At 34.7% G+C, this 23,046-nt stretch overlaps 2 protein-coding genes across 3 annotated transcripts in view; one reads left to right on the top strand and one right to left on the bottom strand.

Moving 5' to 3' along the window:
- Positions 1–6,969, top strand: part of RPUSD2_1 (RNA pseudouridylate synthase domain containing protein 2) — a 23,238-nt gene extending 16,269 nt beyond the window's left edge. Inside the window, exon 7 of the mRNA XM_051214176.1 lies at positions 6,519–6,969. The gene's annotated coding sequence lies outside the window, so the exon portion shown is untranslated. The remainder of the gene's footprint in view (positions 1–6,518) is intronic.
- Positions 724–23,046, bottom strand: LIMK2_1 (LIM domain kinase 2). Of its 2 annotated transcripts, XM_051214174.1 has the most exons (10): positions 22,999–23,046; positions 20,792–20,842; positions 20,712–20,746; positions 20,500–20,674; positions 18,971–19,057; positions 13,830–14,024; positions 11,141–11,206; positions 9,186–9,416; positions 5,028–5,287; positions 724–2,835 (listed from the first exon to the last, which is right to left on the bottom strand). In XM_051214174.1, exons 2-10 carry the CDS (start codon positions 20,813–20,815, stop codon positions 2,658–2,660), a joined length of 1,251 nt encoding a protein of 416 aa, XP_051067325.1. In that variant the 5' UTR covers positions 20,816–20,842; positions 22,999–23,046; the 3' UTR covers positions 724–2,657. The 2 variants fall into 2 exon arrangements, with proteins under 2 accessions (XP_051067325.1, XP_051067324.1); XM_051214173.1 differs by having other exon boundaries at positions 5,028–9,416; positions 13,830–19,057; positions 20,712–23,046.

Below are 23,046 nucleotides of genomic sequence, written 5' to 3'. Positions count from 1 at the left end.
CGATCATAATGGCGTAGGTGTATACACTCTTTGTCTTCCCTTAAACTAAGAGATTAAAATCGCTTCATATCTTTCTTTCTACGAACCAATTCTTTCTTCTTGTACTATATCTCTATATGCAATCTTTCTCTTATATATTACCACCTTTGACCTAACCACTGCTATGAATCCGGTGTTCATCTCGTTGTGCTGATGCGGTACGGCAACCTGGACCGATGCACATATGTGCCTGGTCCTACGTTGTAGCTGACTGACTTACTGTCCTCCAGCCGACCTATCTGTCATTGTAAAACCTAGGAAAACAACTGTTCTAGCTAATGTGGGTCGACTAAGTTGTCATAATACGCAACCTCGATCACTACGTCAAGGCAGCAGCTATAGTTAAACCTATACAATTGATTCACAGTCGTTATGTATTGAGAATCACACCAATAAACAATGTTCACGTCATATGGTTTACCTTCTCTACGCCATCAAGACAAATACATGCTGTTTTATTCAGGTTTTTAATATACAGTACTAATAGTACATGAATGAGTCACATGGTTACAATTTAAATATAAAACTGTCAAAAACCACTCATGAAACGACACAATAACTCGGAACAAGTTGATGTGAACTATGGTAGAATGGAATGCGCAAGGCTACAATATATATATATATATATATTCCACTCTGCCAATTTACGCCAATTTGTTCCGAGTCATTGTATATATAAATAGAATAAAATCAACACATTAAAGAAATGCTGACACTTGATGTAAGTTGATTAGTGTAGGAAAAAATCAATACCACAAATTATACGGTATCTATAGTTTGAGTAACATTAATAAACTAGAAGTAAATCTGAACAGTCGCTGTCTCATCTGGTGTAATTGCTCGTTACGAGATTTGGAGATCTGGGGTTCGATCCCCAGTACGTTTGTAGATACGCAATGCCGAGGAGTCTCACAGGAGGACGGGATTACTGTCCAGTGCTTCCTGGTTCTCAACGGTTATTTCGTGATGCTAGCTATGAGATTAAACACTCCACCAACCCATTACTTACCAAAAACGGTTAACAAAATTAATCAGGTGACTGAGGTGATCAGATTGGCAATTTATATCAGGAAATCGATATATAAATCCAAACTAAAAGACCGATACAACTGGTGAATAGAAGTTGTCATCTTACAAAATATTTAACTAATTTAGTTGGCCTGGCGAAAAATGTTACAGAGCAACCAGTAATCCAACACTTCCGTTCGATATATCACCATAAAGAGCAGTAGACATTTTACTGCTACTTGTAACATGCGCCTGAATGCCGGATTCCAAGGGGAAACTGAAAAATTTTTACTCTACTTTCCTGACCAATAAGGGAATCTTAGATAAATTTCCGTTTTCAGAATTTCAATAAAAGCCAAAAATGTGAGATTGTCAAATGACTTAATAAAGTCAATGTAAGTTAAACTCCCTGGCTTCCTTTTATCTAAAGACTGCTCCCAGCTCTCTCTTGATGGTGGAGAGTTGATTGTGTACTGATCAACAAGAAGTTGGATTACAAAAAGATAATGGTCTTAATAATTCTTATCAACATTTTTACAACAAAATGGTCAACGAATCGATTTGTGTCGCTTGGATCCTATTTTGTGGATCGAGATAATTATGGTAGATCTCCAGTCCAATGGTAAAATACACTGGATGCCTCAAGTTCTGAATATTACTATCAGGAGAACAGGTAGTTTTAATATAAATCCTCAGCGGTTTAACTTCAAAAGAAAAGTATCCTCTACAAAGCTATTCATAATGTAAAAGCGAGGTATTATTTTTAAATTATGAAATACTTGATGAATGAAGAGCTGAATAGATTAATGCAGAAACTAATTCTGAAACATGGAAATTCAAAGAATGATAGAAAATTTCTGAAATCATGCCAAAAAATAACCAATAACTGTATTTATATAAACTTAATCTACAAATCTATACGGAAACAGACAACCAGTTACGTGGAAAGCGACAAATCAAATAAAAATACAAACCAAAAGTTAACAAAACTACGAAGACAAAGAGTCACAGATAAATTCGTCAGCATAGACTGATTAAACGCTTGTAGAATAGTAATTAAACAAGGCATTTTCACGTCAACAAGACACTGAACATGTCCAGAAGAACAACGAAAACTTTACAATTCAACCATTAAGCTTAGAGAATTCAATAAAATCAAAATAAAATAATCAGTCATATTTCTATATCAAATGGCTCCAAACACCAATACAGAAAAGTATGATGATTACATTTAAGTGGTTGAAGAGTTGTAATCTCATTTTACTTATCAATTCAATATAAGTCATAACCGATAAAAAAATAAGGAATGGATTAGTAACAGGGAAACAGGATACAAAACTTAATTTCACATTAAAATAGAGATTTATTTCTTCGTGCAATAACATAGAAATATAATATTCGGATAATGAAAATCCATACAACAGTAGGGTACGCATAAAACATCATTTCATTCGAGTTGGAATTTATAGCTGTGATATGATCAAGTGGAAAATATAACCAAGTTAGTTAACTAAAAAGAAAATTTACAAATATCTTTCTGGCTTAAGAAATTATTATCATATCAAATGATCATTACAAATATGTATACAAGGATATATATGTACTATTGATCAATATTTATTAACATCAAGATTCTGATGATCAGAATCTCCCCTCTCTGTATTGTTGTCATCAACTGTGGTAATGTCTTCAGCAGAATTTCCAACTATAACCTGTTGTGATTGATGTCCAGATAATAAATATAATAAACATTGTTCCAGTAGTCCAACACATAAATCGAAACAAGGTCTGAAATATAGAAGAAAATTACTTTCATTATTAATATCAAAAGTTAACTGTTTTTGTCAAGTTGGATTGTGACATAAGTGCATCCTGGATGATCTTCAATTTAGACAAGAGTATTAATTAAAGTTTGGTTATGGATAGCAGCGGAATCGAAGACTCATATTTTGTCCTATTTACGACTCGTTAGCTAGATGTACCTGCATTGCTGTATTGGTGTTCTTCACACTGAGACCCGAATGCGAATTCGCTTCAGATTCCAGCGCATTATCCATTGAGCTACTGAGTCCATTAAACTACTAACTTGTTCAACAGGCATAAATTTGTTTTGAAGTGCGCTTGGTTATTGTATTTTAGGACCTAATGGTTTAATATGTTTTGATGAACTGTCACTTTTATAGATAAACCAATCAGGATTAATGTGTATTTAAGATTTTTATGCGAAATTAAAAAGTAGTCCTGTAACAGCAAAGAAAACACATTGGAGGAGGAAAGATTAACAGTTAATTGATGTGCTTCATTATTTATCTTGTGAACAGGGTCAAAAATGAAAACACCATGGATTAATGCTACAACTGCATAAGCAAAGTGAGAATGAATGGTTGTAAGCTGCTACTTGTTTGACGATTTGCACATTCTGTGCATTTACACTATACTTAGTGTGTTGGTTATACATCATCCACCTGAGCTAGAAATCTTCTCCACCATCTCAAAAACTAGTAACTTATTTTATTGACCCGGGATTTCTCGGTTGGTGTCCTTAGTTGTGTGGTTATTGTTAGCATGTTCTGAGTCCATTGTGAAGAAATTCTAATAGCTCACTTCTTTTGAAGAAGAGTTTCAACTGTTTCGGGTTGATAATAAGTTAACCATAGTAATATACTGTGGAGACAACACGAAGAAAACATGGATACTATGACCGCTAAAATTCAACTATATCAGTTGTGAAGCAATTATTCAATAGTGGCCATATGATAACTGTTGAGCTATATCTCAAAGCTGGCTGATACGTGACAGTATATTGATTTCCCAATCATCAAAATAGAGAGAAAGTATTAAGGTATTTCTTCGTTGAGAGGGAGTAAATTACAAACTCTAATAAACAAAACATTAGGTGAGACTATAATTTATGAACTATCTTCGGGCGACGCTAAACTGACCTTGAGAGTGTCCACCTAATAACTAGGACCAAATGAGGCTTAAAAACCGGTGTTAGGAATCAGAATTATGGTTGGTAGTTGATGATCAAGGTTAAGAATTAAATCTCGGGTTTTCATCACGAACTGACGTCAGCTATAATGCCAAAACTCCATTTATCCAAATAGATGAGTGAATTTCGCGTCAAAATTGGAGACCTGTTATTTTATACGTGATTAGTTCGTCCATAAATTATAGTCTCGCCAAAAATTACCAATCAGTAAATATGTGAAAGTGAAGTGGTAACATATGACGACGTAAAAGTACTCATCTCTCAGCTAAACGGTTTCAGATTCAAAACGTGTTTAGTGGCCGGGTATTTGATTCCAGATAGGTCGTTTCTGATTGTTATCGAAATACACATGTCGCCAATCCTCGTATATAATTATCGACTTAAATCGCGTTGGTGAATAACGAAACTAAATGAGTCAAATATGAGAATGGATTTTCTAATATGTATATTTTGTACAATCATCAATCGGAAAGTGAAATAAAACAACATGATACGCAGCGAGGATGGTGAGTGAGCCGAAATGATGTCACCAAGCCTTAATCGATATTTATAGTCACACAAAAATAAGCTACAGAAATGTGATGATTAGGATAAGCGATGCATATATATGCGCTCACATAAAAACAGTCAGGGCTGATAAGTTACAAGGTCAAAATGGAGCTTGAGAAAAATGAGTAAATTAGTCTGTGTACAGAAATGAGAATAACCTATGTGGGCTTGACATGTGGCCATTCACTACACATAAGCCAATTACTTCAAATTCACCAGAGATACAAGTGTGGCTAAACATCACATCAACTGATGTGGCTTAAGGTCGAGGACATTAACTTGATCATGGCAAGTAAGTTAAGTATATGCTACGTCGGTGTGAGGAATCATTTGTGTATTTTAGAAAGCTTTTTCTTGATGTAAACTTGATCCACATAACTGATCGTCTTTATTTAATATATAAATGAAATTATGAATAAATTTGAAGCAAAAACCCTACCTATTTCTTGGATCCAATGAGACGCATTGACTTGTCATGTTTAATAATATTGGTGGTGTATTGATCGGAAAATTTTCTAGTTTCATTAATTCATCCATTTCTATACAGAAAGTTTTTGCATCACGTATTAAGTTATCCGGATCAGCATTTGTACGTAAAATTAATTGACACATAATTGTACCAAATGAATATACATCCACTGAATTATCATATGGTTGACCAACTATCATTTCTGGAGCCATCCAGTATGGACTACCAACCTTTTTATAATTAATCGTGAGAAAGAGGGAAACAAAAGTTATATACAGAAAAGGATATTTAAAACACAAGAACTTTATTATTTCAGTGAGTTATACAGGCTGGCACATATATGTATCGGTTCAAATTCACATACCATATCAATACAGGAAGATTAGATCATCAAACTAGTAGAAATAGCAATAGCGGAAAATTTTTACATATAGCCAATATGATTAAAGAAAGAATAAAACTGACCAATAAAAATTATGAATATTTAAAAAAAGAGTGGAATATATATGGCTGGTTTTGGTTAATGTCACTCAATGTATCTAATCAATGGTTACGATAATTGCGCGGATCCTAACAAGGGAGCCTACATCTATTTAAACAGCTCAGTCCAGCAGTCAATAACTTTATGTACTGATGTTATATCTTGGTTTGGTTGCTTTTAGCTTTCTTCCAACGACTCCTACAATATTGTTCGTGAAGGTAGACAGTGGTTGGGTATACGCAATACATATCCTAATCACTTTAATCGTTGAATGTTTACTACTCATCGATTGGTTGACTAGCTTTACCTAGTACTCTGCATTTAAACTCAGACATTTTTTATTTAAGACCAGTATAAATTATGGGTTTAGGGACAAAACTATCCAAGGTTATGTCGTTGGTCTGAACCTAAGTGTGTTTAGGCAGATGTGATAATGGTGTGGTGAACAAGAATTTAGTTGAGGACAACCAAATTACAAAGTATCTTGCTGAAATATAAGAATCGTACACTGAATACTTCATTTGAGAATTCCCATCATTTGTCTTTCACATTCCGTATAATTCTTTCAGTTCACAATTCCTTTCAATTTTCCTTTTATTCTCTTCAACTCGATCTTTTTAGCCTTCAACTACCAGGTTTTCCACTTTCGGTGTTACGTACTACTTATGTCGACAGACATGAGTAATATACACCACAGTAATATTAATAGTCTTCACATATAGCGTGATTTGCAGCTGGGCATATGAAATATTTGGTAAAAATAAATTATAATATTTAACTAATATTGGATTAGTCGAAACAAGTTCATTAAAAATGGACTTTTGTATAAGTGTAGTGTATTTGTAGAATTGAATGATCTCATGGCTAATAAAAATGATTTTAGGAACAGTGAAATAGACTCTTATTAGTTTCCCTGAAAAAAAGTGTTTTAATACCTTTGTTTATTCTACCTTACTGTTACTGTGGTGTGGGTTGATAAGGAAAGAACGGGAACGGAACGCAATTGGTATGAAAATGCATGAACGATGAAATCTGAGACAATAGACTGATATTTACAAAAGGAACAGTCAAGTTTGAGACGATGGTTTGATATTTTGCAAATTAACTTATAGTGTCGGTTATTATGTTAAGCCCATATACCTTATTCTTCGTTTCGGACAGACCATTTCATTCATTCTACTTGAGTCACATTCTGACCTTGTTATTTATTCGCTTATCAATCTTGGCTGTTTTTATATGAGCGCGTAGGTGTGTGTACATTTCTTATCCCATTACTCATCACATGTCTGTAACTTACTTTTGTGTAACCATAAATATTGATTAATGCTTGGTTAAATGGGAGTTGGCTTACCAGCCATCTCCACTCTGCATTGTTTCTCTTCTCTCTATTCCATTCGCTTTATATACAAAATATAAGTATTCACAAGTCCATTCTCGTTATTCGACTTATTTAATTCCGTTATTGATTAACACAATTTAAGTCGATGACTATATACGAGGATAGGCGATAACAAACATTCATACGATCTAATTGTAGTCAGATCTCGAGCCACTAAAGTGGAGAGCCCTTTCGACATCGTGCGATCTAAATGACGACAAAAATAACGGGCCCCACAAACTATCTACTATATGATTCTCAGATTTTATTGAGATGCTCTGTAATTTCGTATCAAATACACTAAACTGTTCCCACTCGTGTACTTGTTCACTATATTCAACAGAATTTTATTGCCAATATTATTGTAATTATTATCATACTGTAGAAGTACGTATATATTTGCCGAAAACAGAACTCTCCACTGAACTAATCTTTCTTATTTTATATCTCAATGGGCATATTCTATTTACTAGAAACTGTCGTAAAGCTCGGTTTTACTTTGTCTAATGTTATAACGGTTGGGTTTCCACTTTTACACGAATGGGACGTAAATTACCTTAGACGAATATCTACATTATATTCCCTCCCAGTGTCTATTCTAAAGGATATCAACATGACTCAGATTAAGAACACGTGATTAGCCTGACCACAACGTAAATATATTTCCACACCAAAAACCCGACACAATCCAACAACAATGAACAATCAATAATAAGTGAGTAATGATAATAAGGATAGGGGAATATATAACTCGTCTGACACCTATCAGACTATCTACATGTCTGACTAAGCAGACAACCAATCATTATCATTCTCGCCCACACATCAGAAACACACTGTGTCATGAAGTTATTGTTAAAATGGTATAAAATTCGGGATCACATCGTAATTCAGTATATTTAAAATGGTATATTTTTGTCCAGTATATTTGTGGTGAGACTTTGATTTATGTACGACCCTGGAAAGATATTAAAGTGACCTCGAGAAAATCCACCTACCTACTACGATCGGAAGAAGGCCATAAATTCGTGTGAGAAATTAGGATCGGGATTTAGAGTTAGGAATTAAAGTTATCATCACGAAATGATATCAGACATAGTGCTAAAACGTTAGGATAGACTCCACTTTCGTTCGTAATTTTGACCGTGAACCTGGCAACCAACCAAAATGAAGTGGTAATCATTATCTGCACTATCGTCAACCAAGATGGAGGGTATGTTTCTTTCTCTGTCGTTGTTGGTCGCTTACATAAAAAATATAAAGTTTTCTACGACGAAAATACTACTCTATAGTGCTACGGACGTGTCAAGTGTAGTGCACTCAAGTCATTATGGAAAAAAAATTACAACATAGCAAAAACCATATCTCCAATTTATCCTAAAATATAAATTACCCCAACATATCCACAATTGAGTAACTGAGTAAACGACATAATAACCGTAATTACTGACCACGACACACTCAGACGAACTGAGTCCTATTTTGTCATATAGGTGAATGGATTTCGCGCACAAGTCCGAGACCTGACATTTTAAATCTAATTAGCTCGTCCACAAATTATAGTCTTACCATATTTGTTTTATTTCAGTGTAATATTTATTCAATATAAAAGAGTTTTATATTAGATTTAGTGTGATATTTGTTCAATATAATATCCAGAATTCATTTTGTTTTTGAGTCAGAGTAAAATCCACTTATTAATACATATTTCCATTATCTTCAGTTGTATATGGATATTCATTATTGACTAATCATTGTTTTCCAGTGAAGTCTATGTATAAATGAGTATGTTTAATCGCTGTGTGTTTTAGAGGGTGATATAAAATTATTATCTATCATCAGTGATTATCATTTTTGTTTGCGTTGTGTAAACTTTAGTTTTGGTTTTCCAAATTGTACATGATATAGGATACAACTGGTTTAAGCTTTAAAACTGCTTTGACTAAGGGATAAGAAACAGTTTATGATATGAAACACACATCACAATTGATTGATCACTGGGTGGCGATCAATGTCATGCGTGTCTAGTCCTTATTAGTGCAGATCGAATGCTATCGACCATATTGCAATGTGACTACCAGCCAAGTAGCACGAAACCCGGGTCCAGGGTGTCCTGACAACTACCTCCAACCACAATCTAATGAAACACACATATTAAGTAACGTCAAAGAATACCCTAGGATAACTGAAATTATTTCATTTGGTTGAGTGAAATTACTTGAAACCAATAGATACTGACTTTTTAATGCTTAACAATCATTTCACTTACTACAGTATGTCTTCTTGGATGGTTGTATGCATGATGACGTCTAAGACGAGGAGTATGATGACGTTGAACATCGGCGTTATTTGAAGTATCAGAAGAAGAATCTTGAATTATTGGTGCGGAGTCATTTGTTGTTGTGTGATCGGAGCATTTTTCTTCCGTTTCCTGACTACAAGACGGAATTGACCGAACTAATTTTGACAATCCGAAATCAGACACAACTACAGAGTCATCCTAATGAAAAGAAAACAAGAGAACTTTCTAGAACACTATTTTTCAACAATCAATTCATAAGACTTATTAGTCAGAAAAACATCAAATGAATGATATTATGATGAATAAAATTTTCGGGACCAACTTATTGCAGACTTTAGTAGGTGACACAACAAAAAACAATTTTGGTTGTTTTTTTGTGTGGGAGAAACCATGATAATTAGTTTAAATAAAGTGACAATTGTTTTATATTATAACTATTAAGGGATTATATTATACGGTTGTCATAAAAAAATGGTTAGACCAATGTAATCCTTTCAGGGTACATATATACCAACAAAGACTGATCAAAATTCAGTCATGATCATCAACAATGAAACAATAGACTTTTACCAATAGCGTAAGACAACGTGCCTGTTGAACAAGTTGGTGTCTAACTGAACAGAATAGCTTTCAGCAAATAACACGTTGAGGTATGAAGTAAAAAGTATTGGGTTCGAGTCCCATTGTGAACACCAAACAATGGGATGGAGGTATATCTAGATGATGGGTCCTATGTAGGACGAGAAGAAAGTCCTGGATTCCAATCCTGATATTCTAAGGAAGTGGTATCCAAGTGATTTTTGAGTGGACAGTGGCCATAAATGTGAAATGTTATACGGTGCATCGGTTTTAGCGGCTTCCATTTCTCATTGTGGGAGATTTCATTAAAATTTACTGTACTCTTATTTACAGCATCAAAGTGGTATGCTCCAATGGTACACGTAAGTCTTAAAATTCCTCTTATAAGGTAAAGGACAGAAAATTTAACAATAACAATCTACTACATAAGTTGAAGATTAAAAATTAGTTATGGAGTATAGATCACATAGCAATATAAAACGCAGAGATTTCAGCTGGTATAAAGTACTTGGGCTTAAATAGTTATTAAAGCTGCAATATTTTGTGGATGTTTACTTGTGAAGATAACGGTTCATACATTTTTTTCCATTGTAATATTCATGATTTATATGAAGGTTTTGAAGCTGCACAGATGCTCAAAACGAAACTAATATATTGATGAACCACTGAGTAGTAACATATCTCATGGCTATCTAGTCCTGAGTGCTGGTCAAATCATACTGATCAAGTTGCAATGTGGTCATCGTGACTTCAGTCACTACTGTGATTAATCACTGCAAATATTTTAATTCTACAGGAGGTCAGTCACCACTCGAATAGCTGAACGATACCGTTTTAAACTATGATGCTGGTTGATGCAGCCTCGAATCCCACAAGGACAATTAGCTACCTAGAAGTTAGAGGTACGGGTTGTTTATAAGCGCCAGATGGCACGAAATCCAAGTCCGTAGTCCTCAGCCAACTAATTCCAGCCACTTAACATCAAAACAAAGTTAGTAGTTTTACTGACCATGCAATTTGATCTAAGAGTACCGTAGCAACGCCATAAAATAAAGTATAAATTAGGTTCACCAGCCATTTATTTCATTATGATCCCAAAAATTACGTACATTCCTACTAGTTTCGAATTAAACATTTCAAACTAACATTTATTTGAACCCTCATTACTAAATGATTCGATTAAAACAGTTTGACGTTATCTACCTCAATCTTGTTTGGTTTCAATTATATTTTGTTGTTGAAAGAATTGTTTCTTTTAAGAAAAGAAATTTGGAGAATACTAATAACGTTTCAAATCGTTAACACAATGAATGATGTTTATAAATAATGTTTAATTAGCTTACTTGTCGTACAAGACAATTAAGAGTTGTTAAATCCCGATGTATAACGTCATGTTTATGTAAATAAGCCTAAAAGTCGCAATAATAAAAATACAAATCGTGTTAATTCACAAAGAATAAATAATTTTTTGGTATTTTATTTACAAGTAATGTAAACTGTTGCATTATTTAATATTTTCATGGTTCAGAAACATTACTCGCCGACCAGCATTCTCCAACTCAACCTGTCATGGAACTTTTTTCTAGTTTATCCTATTTTTGTTCATTTTTCTCATGACTATCTCCATTTCTCGACGTAATGTGTTCTTTGGTCTTACTCTTTCTCCTTTGGCCTTGACGATTCCAAGTGAAGGCTTGCGTTTTGATGCAGTTGAGTGCTTTCCTCAATGTGTGTCCTATCCACTTCCAGCGATTCTTCCTGATTTCTTCCTCCGCTGGGATCTGGTTTGTTCTCTCCCACAGTAGGTTGTTGCTTATAGTGTCTGGCCAACGTATCCAAAGTATCTTGCATAGACAACTGTTAATAAACACCTGTATCTTCTGGATGATGGCTTTCGTAGTTCTCCAAGTTTCCACCCCATACAGTAGAACTGTTTTGACATTTGTATTGAAAATTCTGACTTTGATGTTGGTTGACAGACAGTTGTTTTGAGTTCCAGATGTTCTTCAGTTGTAAATATGCCGCTTTTGCTTTGCTGACCGCGCTTTCACATCTGCGTCAGATCCACCCTGTTCATCAATGATAGTGTTCAGATATGTAAAGGTTTTTACATCTTCCAAATCTTCTCCGTCAATTGTGATTGGATTGATGCAAGCTGTGTTGTATCGGAAAATCTTGCTTTTCCCTTTGTGTATGTTGAGACCTACTGCTGCTGAGGCTGATGCTACACTGGTTCTCTTCTTCATTTGTTGTTGAGTGTGCAACAGGAGAGCCAGATTATATGCGAAGTCTAGATCGTCCAGCTGCATCCTAGCTGTCCACTGTATCCCATGCTTTCCCTCAGATGTTGACGTCTTCATGATCCAGTCGATCACCAGGAGAAAGAGGAAGGTTGAGTAAGCAACCTTGTCTTACACCGGTCTTTACCTCGAACGAGTCTGTCAGTTGTCCTCCGTGCATGATTTTACGGTTTAATTCATCACAGGAATTCCGTATGATATTAACTATCTTCTGAGAAACGCTGTAGTGTCGAAGAAGCTTCCATAATGTTGTCATGTCCACGCTATCAAACGCTTTCTCGTAGTCAATGTTGATATAGAGCGATGAATTTCATTCCATTGATTGTTCCACAGGTTCAGAAACATGGTATATTACAAAATATTTACTTGCAATAAAATAATGTTCTACAGTATATTTTCTTTATGATGATGATGATCTTGGAAAAATCTTTTAAACTGTCAACATTATACTGATTGTTTATTATAAACGGAACCAATCATTTAAGAACATCGCATAATTTTTCATGTCTCTGGCAGATTTATCACGATAGAAACAGAACGGAATTTTCCTTAGATCCATTTATGAATTGTAAGCAAGGATTTTATTGACCTAGATATTAGTTTCGACAGATTATTGATAATTTAATCTAATTAATAACCGTAGACAGGGTAACCAGTTCACATATTTCTAGTTGCCTAAACACATGTAAAAAAATATTACGTTAGCCTCTGTATACGATACACAATAAATCTTATTATTCAAACAAAATAAGGCGTCATTTATAAATTGATTAACAAACAAATATATGACCAGACAGTTTGAAATATACTACTCTGATGTATCACATAGTTCTAATAAAGTTCATCTTAACGCATTATCTAGATTTATCAAATAGTCTGTTTATTTATTTTAGTCACAATAATTACACCTTAATAACAATAATAAGCTACAACGTAGGACCAAGCACATATATGTATCGGTCTAAGTTGTCATACCTCAATATCACAACAAGATGAATACCGAATTCATAGAAGTAGTTAATTCAATCGTAGTAGTATACAAAAGAAAGATTGCATATAAGAATATAGTACAGGAAGAAAGAATTAGTTGATAGAAAGAAAGATAGAAAGCAATTTTAATCTCATAGTTTAAGGAAAGACAGAGAGTGTATACACCTGAACCATGTCACCCAGAGTCTCCAACCATTGATTACGATAGCTACGCGGACCCCAACCAAGTAGTCTGCATCTACCAACACGGCTAAGACTAGAAGTTAGTGACTCCAAGCACTGATGCCACGTTTTGGTTTGGCCACCCCTTATTTCTTCCAACCATCCACAACACTCGTCAGCATTATGCGTCGGGGTAATCGGTGTTCAGGCATACATAACACGTGGCCCAACCATCTCAGCCAATAAAGATCCACAACTTCATCAACTGATTTACCATCATTTCCTAATACCCTGCGTCTAACTTCACTATTACTTACCTGGTGATCCCAACAGATGTGAGCAGTAGTTCTAAGGCATCTATGGTAAAATAATAGTAGCTTACGAGTATTTTCTACTCTTAATGGCCACATTTGCAACTGTAAAGTAGAACAGAGCAAAGTGCCGTAAAATATACTCGTCTCTTAATTGATAGACGGATATCTTGCCTTCGTACGTGACGTACGTTGGCAAAAGCCAAAAGAGCTTTCTAAATAAAACAAAAAATATTTTGAAAGAAAAAAAACAGAACAATTAAACTTACCATCCCTGATGCAATATCACGACCAAATGTTATTATTTTAATCCAATCAAATGGATATTTAATTTTATCCAAGCATAATGAATGTAAACTTCCTTTTTCAATATATTCAGTAATAAGACAAAATTGTCTATTTCGAATAACCACACCGACAATTGTTAAAATATTTGTATGTTTTAAATTTTGAAGTAATGAAACCTGTAACAAAATATAAAAAAAGATAATTGTTTAAATGAAAGGTAAAAATATGATACTAGTCCTTCCTTACTGAGTGGGTTGGAGAATGCTGGTCGGCGGCCTATGCTCCACTAGGAGTAACTAGCGTAAGTAAGTAAGTAAAAATATGATAATAAGATAAATTAATGAAATAATGATAGATATGTTGTTTGAAATTGTTAAATATCTTGGAAACAATATGGAAGGACTAGCACTAAATTAAATTAGTTTATATTGATTTAGTTCATATGTCAATAGAGTGTGAGTGGAGAAAATTACTAAGGTGAAAGTCAAGAGTTAATATTATGGTCGTATGAATGATGGATAAAAACTATACGTAAAGAACGTTTAGACAGAGTCGAATTTCCACCATAGACGAGCTGCTGTATAAGTCCGAGAGATTGTGCTACACAGTAACTAGAGACGTTATCATATATGGCTCAGAATAGAAGCCTGTGGCGATCCCGATGTAACCTTCTTTCACTTTCTTCGTAAAAAGTGGTTGTATCTTCCTTAACTGAAAGATTTCTTCTGGTTGTACCTTTCCGTTCCCCCATTATTACTATTATTATTATTACACTACCTTACACCAAGCCGTTCGTTATTGTTCTCTTTTTTTTTACGCTCCTTACCTTTTTTCTTTTTCCTTCTCTTTAAATTCTCATTGTTTTGTGTGGTGCATATACATTTGGCGCACTCTTGTACCAATTTTTATGTGTTCAAATAATAATAATAATAAAATGCGTAAAGAGCAAATATTTCGCAAATAAAAACAGACAGTGAAACTGAAGAATAAGAATTATGAGACAATATTAAGACTTTAGAATTGAACACAACTGTTTCCGTACGATACTGTAATCTTTGTATCAATTGATAAACGCTTAATATATAAGTAAACGTTTTATTATTTTTTTTAATTATAACACAATACGTTTACGTTTGTTACGTCACCTATGGCGAAGGCGAGATATCCGTCTATCAATAAAAGGACGAGTATACTGCGCGGCAGTCCGTTCTGTTTTAATTTACGGCAGCGAAACATGGCCATTAAGAGTAGAAGACACTCGTAAGCTACTAGTATTTGACCACAGATGCCTTAGAACTACTGCTCACATCTGCTGGGATCACCAGGTAAGTAATAGTGAAGTTAGACGCAGGGTATTAGGAAATGATGGTAAATCAGTTGATGAAGTTGTGGATCTTTATTGGCTGAGATGGTTGGGCCACGTGTTACGTATGCCCGAAAACCGATTACCACAACGTGCAATGCTAACCGGCGTTCGGGATGGTTGGAAGAAAGTTAGTGGCGGCCAAACCAAAACGTGGCATCAGTGCTTGGAGTCACTAATTTCTAGTCTTAGCCGTGTTGGTAGATGCAGACTACTTGGTTGGGGTCCGCGTGACTGTCATAACCAATCGTTGGAGACTCTTGGTGACATGGCTCAGAATCGATCACAATGGCGTCGGTGTATACACTCTCTGTCTTCCCTCAAACTAAGAGATTAAAATCGCTTCATATCTTTCTTTCTATCAACTAATTCTTTCTTCCTGTATTATATCCTTATTGAAATCTTTCTTTTATATATTACCACCTCTGAATTAACTACTTTTATAAATCCGATCTCCATCTTGCTGTGTTAATGAGGTATGGCAACTTGGACCGATGCATATATGTGCCTGGTCCTACGTTGTAGCTGACTGACTGACTTACGTTTGTTCACAGTCTTTTCTTGTCTTCAGCCACTGATCTATTATTAAATATTAGAGTATGTTTCAGATTGATCTAAGAATTTTTATATCAATACATACATTACCATGATCCATTTTAGATGCGCATGAATCTATACGATGGAATGGTTTAAAGCAATGATTTTATTTCAAAGGGATCTATTACAATTATATAACTTCACGAATTGTTAGGGACAATAATCATTGATGAAGTTATGTATCAGTTTAAAACAAAACATCATAAAATAAGATTGTATTAGAATGTAGTTGATTCTATTGAAATTCTCGCCAAATACAAATTAGTATACTCAAATTTCAGCTATAGTTTTAGTAGAAATGACTAACGACACTAGGTGATTGTTTTGACCGACGTAGATTTACTATAGTTTTAGTTTAAATTTCTATACATCAATTATACTTATTATTAGTATTATTTTGTGTTAACGATTAGTGTTAAACCAACCGAAATAATAAGACAGAATAATTTAGAAACATAAATGAGCAGAATATATGATGTTTTGCCGGGGATTGTATTCATACTGAAATGCATAATATCTACATTGACCTTAAAATATCATAAAGATCACTAAGATTGATTGACTAAGGTATATTATAGAGTTTTATTTAATTAGAAGTTTCTATTATCATTCTAACAATAATTAGCATACATATCTATAGAAATATAAATTACTACATAATCTAATTGCATGTGACTGAAAATGTTACATATGGAAAATTCTGTTAACTTGAAAATATTGAGAAACTTACAAAGTTACATGTATCAAAGATGTAAGAGTTTTCAACCCGTATAAACTATTCAATAACTAATTCTGTATCATTCATATTATCATTGGAAAACAATTGAAGTTACAGAGATTGTGTAAAATGCTTCAAAGTGTGAACTTTCATTATATAAATAGTTTAACGTGTGAATACTAAAACGCCACATATATTTGCAATTCATTTAGCAAGTTATCATATAGAAAGATACATTCAATCACTGCTCTATAACTGATTTGTATGTTTCATTCTACTACCAGTCAATCGGTCTCAAACAATATACTCCTACTCCAGCGAGTATCAAGTGTTGAGGTAGGTTGTAGTTGGTCAAACGTGTAGTGGGTCCTTATTTGGTGAAAATTCATAAACTTATTAATAGATTAATCATTTTCGTCTAGCACCACCTGTCTAACCTAGATAAAGCTCACTCTATGTTCCCAACACATGCGAGTAATGCTCTGAAGATATCTATGATTTGATACTAGCAACCAGTCCACGCTCTCTTCTTCTAAAGGTTATGTTTCACAAGCATATAGCAAAAAATAGTGCATGGTTGAGTAGGATACTGGTTTTTTGGTTGGCAGACATCTTGCCTACGGCGCAGCTAGCACAATTAAACAATGTCAACCGAGCTTTCTGGACGTGGGTCGAGATTACATCAGATCCATCCAAACGGGACTGATGAAACTTCTACGATAAGTTGAGTGATTCACTCACTTAGACAACCCCAATTCAGGCGTTGACACGGAGCAGTCTTGAGAAACTTGGAATTTAAAGACTGAGAAACTCCAAATATGCTTGGACTGCAGCTTAGGACGCTTAAGGGACTGCATCTAATAAGTGCCTTCACTAAATGGACCAGGTAAAAATCATACTCTAAGTCACTAAATAAATCATCTGACCAGATGTCAGTCCCTTAAAAGTCAGATGAAGAACCCGTATCTATGCTTACAGAGAAGCTGAATAGAAATGGTGACACTGAGCAGCTCTGACAAAGAGCGCTTGGGGCTGACAGTTTTAAAGATAGTTCGCCATAAGCCTACACAAAGCCTTTGCACTTTCTTTGTACACCTAATGATAAACATTGTCATAAAGCCTTTTGACCAACGAAGTCGAATGCTAACTTCAACTCAAGTAATATTACTACTGTCGGACATCAGTAGGTATGCCTTAGCTCGGAAACCTGACAAACGGTCAATATTTGATCGACACTTAGATATCCAGATTTGAAGCCACCCAGGTTTATGTGAGTTTACTATTCACGAACCCTAATTTAGGGTTGCATGTTTCCAATGTTACAAGTAGGGACTTTGTTTGTGCAACTCACTCACAAAATAAAGATCCAGAATTTACGAAACAGGTCTAAATTTTAAACAATGAGAATCGCCTAAAATACTAGAACACAAAGGTTTGGGTTTATGATTTCCTAATGATTGCTTCAAACGTACAATATGCATAAAAGTTTGGCAAGGATGACAAGAATTTTCAAGAATCAGCGATAAAAACAAGAAATGCTTAAACTGGTAAATATTTCCAATAACAGATTACTTTATGAATACTTTCCGTATGACAAATTAGATAGAGCCCACATAATACGTCTGATGTTGATTGTAAACTGGACGCATAGCAACTGAGCAGTTGGCAAGAATAAATAAAACATAATGAAGTACGTTTGTGCTAAGGGTCACTTTGAGATTATAAAAACTCTCCTTTAAGCCCACAAAATCAATAATAACCATAGAGTTACTAACTAGTATTAGGATGGGTCCTCTGAATTTCTATTAGGATGACGTGATCTGATGAGTGAATTAGGTTGAAAGTGAGACAGTACCTTACCGATGATAGCGGATAAGGATAACGACACAAAACAACGTAGCTAAAGTTTAAACTATGAACCACTCCATTTCTACTCAATGGTCGAAAATTACTGTGTTGGACCCTTTTCCGTGTTGATTCGTGAGTTTACATCACTAAGAAGTCCCGCAATGGAACGAAATATTAGACTAGTGATCTGTGAGTTTTAATTGCTCTTCAAATGGCATCAGTTCTCAATGGGAATCATCTTCAAAATATACAAACATTTTTGTAAAACCCTCAAAACTAATAATCCAAACATAAACTTAAATGGAAAATGGTATGATAAGCTGAGAGATTGCTGAAAAATAAACAAATGATCCAAATAGATAATTCAAAGCAATCATAAACTAACAATTTTTTATGTATTACAGACTATGTCCCTTCGCGTAACTCCGCCTGTAACCCCTCTGAGGCTAACTACGGTCCCAAGCCGAGATAAAAGAGCGTTGGATATGGGGTTAGTGACCTCATCCCGTAGAAAACTAACTCGCTAAAAAAAACGCTAAACAGAAAAAACAATTCATCCCTTCGCGTACTTTTAAAAATAGAATTATGTTCCTTACTTCGCGTATAATAGTTGCCTCGATTGCTTTGTTTTGTTCAATAACCTCTTTAAGAACCAACAAACAATTAGATTGTCGGTGTTTTACCTGAAATGGAACGAGGTGAAAAAGCAAATTAACACGGTTAACACATGTATAAATAAATACAAACACACAATCATGAGGTTTTTTAGAATAGTAGGAGACGTTTTTATGATAATCTTCGGATAATATGTCATTTTTATTACCTACTGTATAAACAATTATCGGCCAGTAGATTGTCGCAGTCAAACATTTAAACCTATTATTACCACAACACTAGCATCATTTAGAGGAGTACCGAGAAGAATGGAAAGATAGACAAGTTGTTTGTTCAAGTTTGAGACTTTCCGGGATTGTACACCTATGGCTTATGATATGAATGAACTCAAACTATAGTGTCCAGGCTAGTACAATCTCACTTTCGAATTGACTTACTCGTTATGAATTTTCGGTTCAACGTTCACTTAGCTTTGCATTCTTCAAGAAATTATTTGGATATACATTACTACGTCAGACAGAAAAGAAGTACTTTGTAATAAACTGGAAGGACTTTGCGTCTATGAGGAAGAGCTTTTATCTTAAATAGGGAAATCCTGCAAGTACAAACTAATGAAAATTGAGAAGTTTCACCAATATGCTCTTCTAAGAGAGCGGCAGATTACATTATTAGCATAAATAACGATAACGTATTAAATGCAATCTTTTATGAATAGTTGAAATAAGTTAAATAAAACAGACTATTTGAATTAACTTCTCTGTTGTAGTGTTTGAAGATGCAATAAAATGGTGCCAAGGTTGCTTCCCCAAAACTTGTTTCAAAAGTTCGGCAACCGGAAAGACAAGACAAGAGCACATTTAACGAAAAAACACAAACAACTAAGCTGAATGAATGATAAGATGCATGTATACAAATTCATCTCGCTCAAAATTCACATCAGTTTAAGGCCTTGTTATGACCACAAGGTTTCACTTTTTTAACTCTCACGTGTTAAACTATGCAATTATATGTCAGTTTGTGTGGTAAATTATCATGTGAAAGTAAATGACAATATTTAGTGACATCTTCAAAACAGTGAATACTCCGACCCACAATCAAATTAGTTATAGGTAAAATCCTTAGGCCGTTAATAAGCAAATCGTCACTAAATAAGTCCAATCTAGTAAGGTAATACTATGTCTCTTTATGAGGACTCAAATTAACATATGGTATTTGAAGTTGTAAGTAAACTTCTGCAATGATGTAAACTATTTCTCTTTAGACTCTACACATGCACGAAAATATTCTTTGTTTGACATCTTGCACTGACATTTTCATATAGTAGCGCCCAATGTATTTGATCAACAATAATTGAAAACACGGTTATAATAATAACAATGATAATAATAATAATGCAGCAAAACGCTATTTTAAGATATCAAAAACGATTAGTGATAATTTGCTACTTTCAAGAATCACAAACTATCTTCTTAGTAATGAAAATCAGTTAATATTCGAATGCCCAACTTACTTTTATAGCTCTACCATATGCTCCACTTCCAATTTCACCTAATATTTCTAGATCTTTCTCGTCTATACTCGGAGGAAACTCTACCGTGGATCTAACACTAGTCGTACGAGTCAATGAAACACGATCACATTCTTCTTGAATGGTGCATTGAGCGTTTGAACGTGAAAATCTACAACTAAATACAGTTATTGACAGCTATGCAAAATTATTACCCATGATCCTTGCTATCATTTCGTAAAGATGCACTCTAGGAAAATTGATATTACTTCACTTCCGATGGAAATGATCTTACAGTCTGAAGCTTCTTTGTTAACATTCGTTTATTTGTGAAATTTCCAGGTGCCTGGGAAGTCAAAATTTACTTAAGAGTTTTACTTGTGGTAAACAAAACAGATAAGAAAAGTTTTAATCTGTCATATACTTAGATAATATAGTTTGGTAAATCCACAGATTGTGGCAGCTTCATTTCATCCAGCTAAGCAATTTTAAATTTATACCACGAGTTCATAAAACACGTTCACACAAGCCTATACTTGTTTGAACAGGTATAAAGTAAAATAATTGTGTGACGGTTAAATGTCGCTTCTATCCTAAATAGCATTGTTATTTCTCAAGAAACGTAACCTTACAATGCCTAAAACACAGGACGATCATCTGAATGGTCTCAAACCTGGCAGTTGTGATGCATATCGGTCATCAAGGCACAGATACATACACGATGAATAACACTGAGCTACCTGTCGTCCAGACATATAATGACTTAGGAGTTATCGTTAGTCAAGACTTAAAGACTACTGCACACTGCCGTGCAATAGCCGCCAAAGGTTTTAGAACGTTATGGTCAATACGTAGGGCTTTAAGCCATGTCGACGCTAAGATGTTTTTGACTTTGTATACAGTGTTCGTACGTCCTAAACTTGAGTACTTCATACAAGCGGCCAGCCCCTGCTTACAAAAAGACAGTGAACTTCTGGAAAAGGTTCAGAGAACGGCAACTAAGCTGATTCCCGGAATAGAGAAGCTTCCGTCTGAAGCTCGACTGGCCAAGCTGAACCTTCCCCCGTTGTCATATCGCAGAACTAGAGGCGACTTGATACAGTCTACAAATTGCTTAGTGCCACATTCGCACCTGACATGCCCTCATTTTTCTTGTCTTCCAAAACAGAGAATTTACGAGGACACTCCAAAAACGTTCACAAGCAAAGAACAAATTACTTGTCAGCTGACTATCGACTTTCCCATCAAATCATCAACGAGTGGAACTCATTACCTCAGCACGTGGTTGAGGCTCCATCCGTCGACTTTTTCAAAAGAAAGTTGGATCAACTGAGGGACCACCATTGCCAGGACTAACACAGTCCACCAGGCCTCCTGTCCTTCCCAAACTGAAACTAATCCTAAAATTATAATATCGCGTTGATGTAGAGAGGCTTAGATTTATCGACAACAATCTACTACATAACGATTTAGATAACACTATTTTATCTAATCACCATAGAGGTAATATAAAATTAAGGAAGTATAAACTAAAACTGAGAAATAAGTTCTACAATAAGCTTCACATGACAACATATCAGTCCAAGTAGCTTAATGTAGCAAAGCGAAAATGTGATAAAGGTCATAGAGGAGAGGAAAAAAAGAATATACAATAAGATCAGGTTTATAGAAAGATAAACCACAGATGCATCTGGAATATTTTGATCAGTGTAAACCATTAATAATAAATTTATTTATTATTTGTTGAACTCAGGTTAAGATCCTTTCTCTAATACCTGGTCAGTGGACTAAACAACCAACTCGTAGAGATGAGACTAAATCCACCACTCAATGCCTTTGAGAAACTGTGCTATCATGTACTGTTGCCACGAATTACAGTGATTGCATAAAATGACCGTAACTCGGTGGATTATTACAAGCGTTTTTTGTATCCCCTAAAATCAGCAAGATCATGACTTGTGGACGAACCAATGTAAGTAAAGATAGCCAATCTTCTACTTTGTCTTGAAATATACTCACCCATATAGTTAAAGCGCATTTTGGCATAATATTTGATATCAATTCGTGATGAAAAACTTACTTTAATTCGTAACCTTGAATTCTGAATGTAAGTACTGATCCCATTTCCCTATACTTATTCGTTAACTCCATTCGACTCTGGTGGGCAGGTAGGTTTTCTCAAAGTCACTACCATCGCCCACATGTTTTAAAAGGCAAGGTCGTCCATAGTTTTATTGTCTACCACGTGCGAGATATGAAACTTGTGGAAGTATTAAAGTATTTATTAGCTGTTTTAGCTGTAGCAGCTTATCAAAAACAGAATCCCCATAAAGATAAGCATGCTACTAACTTTGGAACAAAATGGACCAATTTTGGTTGTATCCTCTCCACCTTTCAGCGTATACTAAATGAAAATACGCAACTCAAAACGTCTTGTTAAAAATCTAGCGCAAATCACGACTTAAAAAGTATCACCACTAAATATAACAGACTTCCAGATACCTGTCACTGAAAGTAGGATTAAATATGCACTACATAGTTTACACTAAT

Source organism: Schistosoma haematobium, chromosome 2 (genome assembly GCF_000699445.3).
Source record: "Schistosoma haematobium chromosome 2, whole genome shotgun sequence".
Taxonomy (NCBI): domain Eukaryota; kingdom Metazoa; phylum Platyhelminthes; class Trematoda; order Strigeidida; family Schistosomatidae; genus Schistosoma; species Schistosoma haematobium.
Note: the sequence above shows the minus strand (reverse complement) of the source record. Positions and strands in the feature narration are given on the sequence as shown.

Bases quoted from the DNA above. Each gene is read 5' to 3' on its own strand.
- LIMK2_1 (XM_051214174.1), bottom strand. From the start codon at position 20,815: ATGTTAACAAAGAAGCTTCAGACT. The intron at 14,025-18,970 runs GTAAGGAACATA...ATTTTGTTACAG, and splicing joins AGGCAACTATTATACGCGAA to GTTTCATTACTTCAAAATTT. The intron at 5,288-9,185 runs GTAAGTGAAATG...AATTATAAAAAG, and splicing joins ATCCAAGAAGACATACTGTA to GTTGGTAGTCCATACTGGAT.